At 35.4% G+C, this 12244-nt stretch overlaps 1 protein-coding gene across 1 annotated transcript in view; it reads left to right on the forward strand.

Moving 5' to 3' along the window:
* Nucleotides 1–12244, forward strand: part of UBR1 (ubiquitin protein ligase E3 component n-recognin 1) — a 138521-nt gene that overhangs the window by 94961 nt on the left and 31316 nt on the right. The window contains exons 33-37 of the mRNA XM_061157446.1: nucleotides 1373–1470; nucleotides 4019–4112; nucleotides 5089–5237; nucleotides 7762–7817; nucleotides 8842–8938. Coding sequence (XP_061013429.1) covers nucleotides 1373–1470; nucleotides 4019–4112; nucleotides 5089–5237; nucleotides 7762–7817; nucleotides 8842–8938 — 494 coding nt within the window. The remainder of the gene's footprint in view (nucleotides 1–1372; nucleotides 1471–4018; nucleotides 4113–5088; nucleotides 5238–7761; nucleotides 7818–8841; nucleotides 8939–12244) is intronic.

Below are 12244 nucleotides of genomic sequence, written 5' to 3' on the forward strand. Positions count from 1 at the left end.
ATTTTTATTAGGCATTTGAGTATAGTGGGAATATATTTGCCTCTTTTGTTAAAAAGTCATTGTGAGTATAACCTGAATCCCATGGACAGAGGAGCCTGGCAGGCTATAGTCTATGGGATCGCAAGAGTCAGACATGACTTAGCAACTAAACCACTACCAAGATACTAAAGTTAAGAGCATATAAAAAACTTTATCAAAGCTAATAATAAGCTAGCATTTTTAAAGAAAATTGATTATAACAAATCAGAATATACTTTCATTTCTGAGAACTGAAAAAATTCTTAGGTCAAATTTGTGCCCAGAGATAAGAATTTTGGCACAGTTCATTGTATATTTTAACTTCACTTAAAACTATCCTTTAAGTAAACAAATTTCTACTTTACAGTTCTTTTTAATAACACCATTTCTGGTCCGCCTTTGTTGTTAGTTTGGATCAAGCTCCTGTGCAATGGAATTTGTATTACAGAGAAGGGAGACCAACGGTAAACATATAAATACGGACTATTGAGTACTGAGAAATAGTGTGAAAGACTAAATTAGAAACATAAGAGCCAGAGGACAGACCAGTGTGTGAGGTTCTTTATAGACCCAGTCAGCAGGGAGCTCCTCTCTGAGATAGTAACATTTGTTCTATGTTACCGGTTCTACAGTTCGCTTCTCTGAAAGAAGAGAATTCTAAGCACAGGCAACACTGAGAGCAAAGACCCTGAAATAGCATGATGGAGACATAGCAAGAAGGCAGCAAGTTCAAGGCACTGTAAGAAGGCAGTATGCTTGGGATGGAGTAAGCAGGGCACCAGATCCTAAGAGGTCTTATGAGCCAAGATTGGAAATTAGAATTGTGTTTTATGTGTAATGGAAAACCATTGGAATATTTTGGATAGGGAAGTGATATGATCTGATTTACATTTTTAAAATATCTTCCTGGCTATTGTTTGATGAATATAACGTAACTTGGATTAGGGTAATCATGAAGAGATAGAAAGAAGTGATCAATTTGGGATACATTTAGAAAGTAAAACCTAAGACTAGCTGATAGATTTGAATGTGGGGTTTGAGGGAATCATATATATCAGTGATGACACCTAGTTTTTCACTTGAGCAGGTGAAAGGGTGATTTCACTTACTGACATTTATCTATTGCTTCCAGGAACTGGGTTTAAGGGTGTTACCTTATTCTTTGTACTTTAAAATTTCTCCTCCCTCCCAAAACTGCATTTTTAGACACGTGTGTTTCTATGACCTAAGAAGCTAATCTGGAGGAGTTTGGCTTTTTCGTACAGTTATTTATCCACAGAAAAACCCTACAAATTCAGCTTTTCAGTTTGACTTGTGCCAATGGCTTTAATAACTTTCAAATATCAATTTTCAGTGAGAATACAGAACCTCTTGCTCAAGTTTTGACCCTGGAACGATGGATACAGACTGTTCTGGCCAGAATAACGGGTTATAATATGAAACATGCTAAAGGTTTGCTTAAAATTATTTTATATTTAGCTGAGTGAGATTTAAGTGTCAGAGTCTTTATTTTTTAAAGTACTTTTTGCTCTAACATATGGTTTGCAAATACAGATTCTTTAAATATTAGGAAATAGAGATTTCTTTAGGCCAAGGGTAGGAAGTAAAAATCTGAGGAATGCTTAGTATAGGCAGTGAGTTTCCTGGGGGATTTTGTCCCTCCTTTATTCTCCAGTTTTGACCCCGGCATAACCTGAGACACAGAGCTATGCAGTGGACATGAACAGTAAAAAACCCAGAAGAGATGCCATCTTTCTAGCCAGAGAACTTGAGAAAAAGCTCCTCAGAAGCTGGAGAGTATAAAGGGAATTCCTGTTGCATGTGTTTTTCTTTTGTTTTTTCTGTTTTGGCTCTTTCCCAAGGCCATCTCCAGGCATGGAACTGCACTGCCATGGTGGCCACATAGACCTCTAAAATCCCAAGAGAAAATCAGTCTTCCTGGGCAAAAGAACTGGGAGAAATGGGACCGCTATGTTCCAAAAACTGCAGAGTGAATCCTCTTTTCTTTTTTTAATTCCCAGTTAGGTGTTTTTGTTTTATTTTAATTTATTTTTTTGGTCTCACTGCTCAGCATGTGGGATCCTAGTTTCTTGACCAGAGATCAAACCTGTGCCCCCTGCATTGGAAGTGTGGAGTCTTAGCCATTTCTTTGCCTCACAGCTTATCCCAAGGTTAACTCCAGTCATATGAATCTGCATGGCAGCACAGGGGACTAAAAAACTGAAAGAAATTAATCATTTTGACTAGAGGAAATGGGAAACAGGGCCCCTTGCAGCTAGAGAGAATAGGGGGAAATCCCAGAGAGGAGAGCGCTATGAAAAGGAATCTCCTACTTTTGAGACCAACACAAGTCCTGAGCTCACCTGCAACCTACACAGGTGCAGAACAGGCTCAAAGAAAGGTAAAAACAGCTTTGAGACTGAAACTACATTAGACTACCACTCAAGTCCCAGGCTAAGTTCTGAGTAGTACATGTACTGGCAGACCCAAACAGCTTAACAAAGGCTCTGAAAACTAACAATGGAACCATCACTCAGAGTGAAACAAAACTTATGGAACCTAATTGGGTCTGTTGCCTACTAGAACAAGAAAAAAGGTACATTTTTCCAGAGACTTTTAATGCAAGCCTGTTTTTAATGGATCTTCAAAATATCCAAGACCCTGATGCTGGGAAAGATTGAAGGCAGGAGAAAGGGACAGCAGAGGATGAGACGGTTGGATGGCATCACCAACCTGATGGACATGAGTTTGAGCAGGCTCCTGGAGCTGGTGATGGACAGGGAAACCCGGCATGCTACTTTCCGTGGGGTCGCAAAGAGTTGGACACGACTGAGTGACTGAACTGAACTGAACTGAATCCAAAATTACTCAAGGTACAGAGAACCAGGAGGATCTGACCAACTCTCAGGGAAGAAACAATCAACCAAGTGCCAATCCTGAGATGTTTAAATGTTGAACTTTTCAGACCAAAAGTTTAAAGCAGGTTTATAATCATGAAACATAAATTAAAGGTGAACACTCATGGACGTGAATGGAAAGACAGAAGTTCTCAGCAGAGGGGAAAAAAAATATATATATATATAGAAAAAGGACCAAACAGAGATAATTGAAAGAATGCTATATGAAAAAAAAAAATTAACTGAATGGGCTCAGTAGTAGAATGGAGATGGTGAGATAAGAGTTAGTGAATTTGAAATTAGATAAGGGAAATTATGCAGTGAAGAATTGACAGAAAAGTGATGGAGAAAAACATATAGCCTTAGGGACATATGGAACCTTCTTTTGTTCCCTTTAACCCAATGTTTGTGTCATTGAAATCCTGAAAAGAAAAATGATGATACTGAAAAAATATTTGAAAAAATTATAGTTGGAAACTTTACAAATTGGTGAAAGAGTTAGACTTATAAATTTAAGCTCAGCAAACCTCCAACAGATAAACTTAAAAGCATACCTACATAGGTCATACCCAAACTTCTGGAAACCAAAGATGAAGAATCTCAAGAACCACGAGGAAGAAAGCAACTCATTGCACTTGTGGAGATGACAATCTTAATTTTGAAGAGGTTTAGTATTCACCCAAGGTCTTAGTAATAGTCACTAGCAGAGCTAGGATTCAGACCCAGGCAACTTGGCTCCAGATCCTGTGCTGTTATTCACTAAAGTATGCTGCCTTACTAACAGAGTACTATGCATTCACCAAAAATAGAAATATAGAGGGACAGTTACTGATGTGGAAGATATATATGATCTATTAATGAAAAATCAAGATATACAACAGTGCTAGGTATTATCTACATGTGTAACATTTATATGAAGAATAGAAGAATATCACCCTCATGCTATCTGATTATCTGGGTGGAAATATTTTGAATGATTATTTATTGCTTTAGCATTATCCAAATTTTCTAAAGTGATTATATGTAATTTATAAAAGTTTAAAAAAGTATTTGTCACACTAAACTCCCATGATTTATTTTTCTTTTTCCTTTTAATTTGTAAGGAGAAAACCCAACAATTCCAGTCCTGTTTGATCAAGGAATGGGTGATTCTACTCTTGACTTCAATTCTATTCTGAGTTATGGAGTTCAGTCTTCGTAAGTATCTAAACAAGAGAAGTTTGTAAATGGTTGTGAAAATAAGAGTGATGAACAATTCTTCCTTCCTTCCTTCCTGCGTTATTTGTGAAAGTGTTTTGTTTATCCCATTTTTGTCTTGTTGCCATCTACCTAGAGTTATATGTATTTAATATGTGTTAGGATGAACCATGCCTATAATTAACTATTTTTAACCAAAAATAAAATATATATATATATATTTTTTTATATTTCCACCTATAGGAAGAGCTGAATTTAAGAGACTTAAGTTAAAGTCACATCTGACTTGCTCTGTGACTTCTGAAGAGTTTCAGGTCACTCCACCCCCACTGCAGTTCATTTTCTTGTTTGTAAGATTGAGATAGTGGTCTCCTAATTTACCTCATAAGGTTATTGAAAAGATATTTATGTGAAGACACTTTGAAAAATATAATGTATCGAAATCAGATACTATTATTTAATGAATAATATCTGAGGTTCATTTTTCTAGTTGTGATCCTTGTTTACGTTGTATATCCCATCACTACTAAAAATACTTGTTACTTGTTACAAATAGAAGTCCAGGAAACCAGAAATTATCATTGCTAGTACATGGATTATTATATATACACACAGATACACGTACTCCCCTATCAGCACAAAAGTACTTCTTGGTCCCTTTTCATACACTGAAATTTATGTCAGATTTATTTCCTCTAATTTTTAATCCTCTCTCCAACCTGTTCTTAATTTGGACCTCGACCCTTTCTGCTGTGATCATTTACTGCATCTTTTACAAGAAGTTATCTGGGTCATTACCATTTTGTCAGATACATTTTTCTACCCATAGGAGTTACAGTTCTGCTTTCACCATTTTTTTCTTAATGAATAAACCTTCAAAAGAAGTTAAATTCTTGCTTCAGTACCTAAGTGGACTTCTCAGTAGGTAGCCCCTTTTACCAAATCATTATTTGAATTTTTCTTGTTTTATTTTTAGGTTTAATTATTCTAATAGCATCAAGGAAATGGTCCTTCTCTTTGCCACAACAATTTATAGAATTGGATTGAAAGTGCCTCCTGATGAAACGGATCCTCGAATCCCCATGATGACCTGGAGCACGTGTGCTTTTACTATCCAGGCAATTGGTAAAGCCTATAAGAAAACTGATTTGGAGCTTTTATAGAAACAGAACTAACATTGGATGATCAAAAATTATTCCTTTTTTCCCACCCTAATGGCCTGGAATACTTTGACTTGTTTAAGGACTCTTGGTATATCGGTAGATTAGGTGGCATGATGCCATTTAGTTTGAGGATATTTTGTTTTGATCTCTTTTAACAACAAAAATGGGCATACGTAACAGAAAACTAAATATACTTGAAAGGGACAGCGTGAAGCAAGCTATATTTAAAAGGTGGCAGTATAACAATGGAAGATACAAGAAAAAGCAAAGGAAGGAGAATCAACCCAGAAATATCCAGTAATTTTTATTTCTTTTACACGTTAAGAGGGAAAAAAAAGGTAAACCAAACCGCCTAAAAAATTACCAGGAGAGAGAAAGGAAGACTGAGATGGTCAGGAGAAAGAGATTAACAGCAAGAAACCTCCCAAATCTGAAGGGAAGCCTACTGTTAGATTCTCTGCCGTGGTGAAAGGTTCTAAGAGAAAAGTGTATCAAATCAACAGGTTATTCACCTTACATTTACATGGTCTTATCTCTCATTAAAGCTAGGGGAAATGAAGCAGTGAAGAATCACTCAGATTTTTAAAATAATATATTTGCTTATGACAGTCACACGATAAGAGTACTACATGAAAACCATTTAAGAATTGTAATTCTTTCATATTGTCTTTAAGCCAGTTTCAGATTCATTTTCCAGTATTTTTTGAAAGTTGCTTTTAATGGTTCTACCACATTTTCCTTATTTAAATAAAGTTTTGTAAAAGGACACTGTCTCTTGATTTGAAGCACAAATCAAGTAGCGCAAATCTACTTCTTTCACAGACCCTTTCTGCATGCCAGCATTAGTCCCTGTGAACAGATTTAAGGAGTCATTCCCAAACCTGTCAGACTTAAATTGTGGGTAAAAAATAAATACACAGGTTTATATTTACTGTCATTAAATAAAATGAGAAAAGGGGAAAATGAGGTTTAAATAGAATCTGAACAATTTGATATGAAATTTAAGCATTCTTTTGGAGTTATGATCTATTAAATATTTGCAATCGCCAGTAAAGATACTTTTACACTTGACTGTTTGGGGAACACAAGCATTAGGAATTGGAGGTTTTTATTTAGGCATTGAACATTTTCAGAAGTGACAGTTTTGTCATAGAATGGATGAGAAGTTCATTGGAGAATAGGACTGACTCTTCATATGTGTTTCTGTAATATAGTAATTGGAAATTGTTTGATTAATAGAGTGTTATATTGTTTTCACTATAGGGCTTTTTCCATCCAGTGGATATAAGGCTCTGCTTTATTCCTACTTATCTTATTGGCCAACTTATCTCACTCCCTGTGGGTGTGGAGAGACATATGCAGGATGTGTCAGCAGTTATGAAAAATAGTTGAGGAATCAAAAAAGAGGGTCTTTTATTGCTGTCCATTCAAAAATGAGAAAAGGAAAATAGGAAATAAGCCTTCCAGCCTCATAGATGTGTTTGCTGCCAAAGATCAGTAAAAATAAGAGTAATTCAGTAATAAATACCCTAGCCAACAAGGCAAAATATATTTCTGAGCTGATGGGTTTTTTGTATTTTCAACTTTACCTTGTTCTATCCTATAAATCTAATTCTTTTTTAATAGTGCTTGAAAGAACAATAAAGCTACTTACATTTGTTTTATGTATGTTTTTAACAAAATAGATTGCAACTATATTTTAAAAATTAATTTTTTTTTGCAGAGAAAGACAAATACTGTAAGTTTTCATTTATATGTGCTATCTAAAATATGAAACAAATGAACCAATATAGTGAAACAGACTCACAAAGGACAAACTAGTGGTTACCAGAGGGGAGAGCAGTAGGGGTAGGAGCAAAATAGGCGAAGGAGATTAAGAGGTAAAGACTACTAGGTGTAACGTTATAATAAGGAAGTAATATAATACTTACACGGAAGTAATATAATACTTACAAGGAAGTAATATAATACACGGAAGTAATATACTACTTACAAGGATGTATATTTAAAGTTACAAGAAAGTAATATAAAGCACAGGAATATAGTCGATATTTTATAATTACTTTGTATGGAGTATAATCTGTAAAAGCATCAAATTACTATAAACCTGAAACTAATATAATATTGTAAGTCAACTATACTTCAATTAAAATTGTTTTTTCTTTTTGCATAGAAGAGATGTGAAAAGGAGGATAAATGAAGCAGAATGCTTTGTTTTTCCCAAGTGTTCTTTATGATTGCTCCAGGGGCTTTATTATTTATAAAAACAATTTGTCCATGATCTACATTGCCTCTGTAGTGTCCTCTCACTCAGAAATGTGGAAATCTTGGCATAGACTTAAACATGAAATTCTGAAGGGGAAAAGTGCAAAGCATTTTTCTGTTTGCTCAAACATAGAATTAAAGAACATCTGATAGACAGAAAACAAGTATACAGTTGTAGCAGTATTCAAAATTTATTATTTTTATTTTTCTTGCTCTTTGAGAAAACCTCTTGGGAGATGAAGGAAAACCTTTGTTTGGAGCACTTCAAAATAGACAGGTACGTAGTCCAACAGGGTACACATGGTGTATTTTTTTAGGGAGTCCTCAGTACATTTACCATTTTAAAAAATCTTTTTTCATTTCTTTTTCTGTAAAAGCAGAATTCTGTTTTGGTTTTCCTTAAAGCTACTTAAGTCTCATAGGAGACGGAAAGGCCAACATTATACACTTTGGAGAGTTTATTCAGTCTTGGAGGTTAAATGTAATTCACAGAAAGATTTCTGGTGATACTTAGTTACTTTTTATCCCCCTCTCCATTTATTTCCAAATCAGAACCCTAATGTTTCGTATATCTTCCCTCTCACTAATTTTGCATCATCATGTAACGTTAAGTATTAATACTGGCTTAACTCTGGATAAATCTTCATACTGAACTCCAAAATAAAACTAAGCCATGACTCCTTCATGGGCAGATTCTGATTCTATGTAACTATACTCCTGCCTCAGGCCTAAGCCTTATAACTTTGGGGACCCTGCAAACAGTACTTAAGAAGTATGCTCAGTAGCCCTGTGAAAACAAACTGGGCAACTGAGGATTCCCTGGACCACTCACCCAGCCATTTTCCTCTTATTTTCTGACAGCTGCCCAGGGGACTTGGAGTCCACGACGTGCTTCCCTAGAGTTCCCATCCTTCCATCTGGGAAGCAGAAGATTTGTTCCCTGAATTCAGTGATTTTCTGCCATCATTTTAGAATTTCTACAAAGACATGTATTTACACAGGCCTGAATAGAATGATGTAGGCCAGACATTTAAGAGAATGACTCTGGGGGAAATGAGTACTTAAATGAGATTGAGATGATTGCATCTTTAATACTTTGTCATGGGAAAATCTATTACAGAATTCAGTGAGGTCATAAAACTTTTTAGAAGTATTAAAAATATTGTAACTAAATTTGCAGTAATATAAAGTATATAGTAAGTCTACACTAGTTCTTACAGAGTGGGATTGGTTTATACAGTGAATGACTTAGGTCTTTCATCTTCACTTATCTTTTTATCTTCCCTTCTCTTACAATCTAGCATAATGGTCTGAAAGCATTAATGCAGTTTGCCATTGCACAAAGGATTACCTGTTCTCAGGTCCTGATACGGAAACATCTGATTCGTCTTCTATCAGGTAGAGTCTTTTCGGAATTATTATGTTATTTGTATGTCTTTCCCCACTGCATTTCTGGCAGTGTATTAGGAAACAACACACTACACTAATGTCAGACACTCATTACCACAACCTTACAAAAGAAAAAACAAAAAGAAAACAAAATACATGGTTGCCCTCTAATACCTGCAGTCTTATTTTTAAAATCAAGTGTTTTCCAAATGCTGTCAACTTGTATCCATTATACCTGCTCAAGGGCTTTGTGCACCAACATCTACGATCACTAATTTCCTTAGTATTAATCACTAGTATCTCAGTCTGGCTAGAAAAGAGAGCAGTAATGTAGATAGATCATTTTAAAATATCATTTTTCTGGTGTGTATCAAAGTCATATAAAAATGATAGAAGTGCTAATTATGGTAATCACAGACTGTGGGTCCATGCATGCCTTTTTCTTTGAGAGACAGGTTATAACAGCTGAGCTGGGTTTTTTTTTTTTTTTTTAGATTTGAATAAGCTAGAAATTAGCTAAGCTCATGTGATGGTCTTACTGTGAAAATAAAAAGAAAAATTAGAGGTTATGCATAGAAGAATGATTTGACTTTCATTTTGATTATCTGCATTTCCATTTAGGTATTTGCACCACAGCAGCTCCTTTGCATCTAAAATAGGTCAAGCTTAAAAAACCCACTTTATGTCTTTTTGTTCATAAATTAAATATGTCACAGGTAAAGAGGTTTAAGCTTACAATTCCTCGGTATGTTTCTACCAAATAAGAGAGCCAGTCACTCTTTTTAAGGTTTAAAAGCATGCACAGTTTTTTTCTAGCTAGAAAACAGGCTTTGTTTCCCCAAATTGACCAGCTATTTTACCCTGAAGGGCTGTTGAAACAGGTCACCTTCCTCCTTGTTGAGTCTCACAAACTTCTTAGGGAGCTTCTCCTGGGCAGCTTTCTGTCACTCTAATGACATGGAGGTTCCATGGCTCCATTCAAAGCTGTCACCTAAGTTTCATTAGAACTTCCACCATGCTAACCTTTTATATTTTCAAGTTAATTTCCAGCTGTCTCCTGAATTAACCTCATGCTAATAGTAATCTAATATTAATGCTGTTCCCTAACTACACACTTAAATTTTTTTTTCCTTTTTTCATTTACTTTTTTTCTTACTGATCAGTTGCACAGGCCCAGAATTTTGCACATATTACACATGCTTCTCGTTCTTAGGACCTTTTCCTATTGTTAACAGTTTATTCTATTTGCTTAGTAGTATTTTGGTTTTGCTCTTTTTAAATTTTTGTTATTTGTTTTCATTTCATTTATAATTTGGAAACCTTGTTTTACCAATATTTCCAAACAGTCTTCTTGCTTTTACATTCATCACAGATAGGGGATTTATAATATTTGTTGATTGTTGTTCAGTCACTAAATCATGTCCAACTCTTTGCAACCCATGGACTGCAACATGCCAGGTCTCCACATGCCTTCACTATCTCCCAGAGTTTGCTCAAATTCATGTCTGTTGAGTTGGTGAATGCTATCTAACCATCTCAATGTTTAAAACACCTCAAAATAAATATCAAGCAAGGAGACTAATATCATCACAGATGGCAGAAACTGAAATAATACTGCATAATGTCTAGTTGACAGTAACTAATAAACTTGATGTTCTTTTGCTCTTTAATGTATCTTTGTGTCTTTATGTAAAAGTTTGTCATGTGAAAATTTATTAGCGAGAACATCTTTATTTGCAAGTTGTTAGGGCTGTAAACTCTGTGTAGAGGTACAAGATATGGTCCCTGCCATTGTAATACTCATGATTGAATTGAAGAAGCAGAACTTCTGTGAAAACTCACACTATAAAGTAGACAAATGCTAGATGTATGGTAAAAATATGTGCTTCACGAATTGAGACAGAAAGAGATCACTCTGGGGGCTCTGCTGTTTTTTTGCTCTAACAGGGTATATAAAGATACATTGAGAGAAACAGAGATAGCATTCCAAGCCTGGAGCACAATTTTAACAGAGATTGGGGATGTAGGAAAGCATGTGGTATGTTCAAATAGACAGGGCTGATAGGAATAGTGGCACCTATAAATAGAGAAGCACGAAGTTGTTTTGATAAAAATAGGTCTTAAATGCCCCAGTGAGAAGTTTGAACTTTAGGTTATTGGGAATTTTTGAAACATTTTGAACAATATTATTCTAAGGCTAGATATTGTATAGATTGGGTTGGGAAAAGGAAAAATTAGAAGTAACATATGTATCTGTATATAGTAGCATACTGGAGGAGGGCATGGCAACCCACTCCAGTATTGTTCCCTTGAGAGTCCCACGGACAGAGGAAACTGGCAGGCTACAGTCCAAAGGGTCGCAAAGAGTCGGGCACAACTGAAGCGACTTAACACACACACACACATAGTAGCATAAATTAGGGAGGCAGTTGGGATGGGTAGAAACAAAGTTTTGAATTAAAATGAATAACTAGACTATTGGAAGAAATAGGGAAGTCCACAATAGAGACTGTTTTTTATGTGAAAGATGATGAATATAGTTTTAACATGTTGATTCTCCAGTAGTAATAGGATATACAATGTTCATTGCCATGTATGTGCCAGGCATTGTACAATGATGCCTGTACATTGTACAAGGATCTTTTTATATAATCATGTCTTCTGACCACCATTATTCAAGGAAATTATCATTTCCCCAATTTACAGATGAAGAAACTGAGGTACAGAGAACTTCTATGACTTGACCAAGGTCATAGTAAAAGGCAGTAAAAATCAGTAAAAGGCAGAACTAGTGTTTGAACCCAAGCCTGACCATAAAATCTATGCTTTTCCTACTATATCACTTAAGTTTTCCTGAGATATTTAATTTGGCATAAATGAAAGATTTTACCAGTGGAGGAAAAGATGCATGCCAAAAATGAACTTGATTTCAGGGGACTTTTAAAATAAATATATTTAGCATCTGGGAACAAAAAAGTTTCACAACTGCCTGTAAGCAAAATTTGATGACAGAGTATTTTACTGACTGAAAAGTTAATAAATCAGGGCAAGGAATTAGGAGTTATTAAAATGTCCTGGGAGCAAAACGCTTTAACACTGAGAAGAAAATAAGGTAAGTAGTATTGGTTGTGTCATGAACATCTTAACTGACGTATTGGAAATATTACTGAAAAAGAACACATAGCTAGTTAATGGCAGAGCCCTGTATTTGCTTTATTTTGTAGAGCCAGTATTAATAGTGTTTATAGTGGTTACTGTATGCCGCACTCAGGTTAAGTACTTTGAATGCACAGGTTGACAAACCTCCCAACAATC

The sequence above is a fragment of the Dama dama genome, chromosome 12 (assembly GCF_033118175.1).
Source record: "Dama dama isolate Ldn47 chromosome 12, ASM3311817v1, whole genome shotgun sequence".
NCBI classification, from domain to species: Eukaryota; Metazoa; Chordata; class Mammalia; order Artiodactyla; family Cervidae; genus Dama; species Dama dama.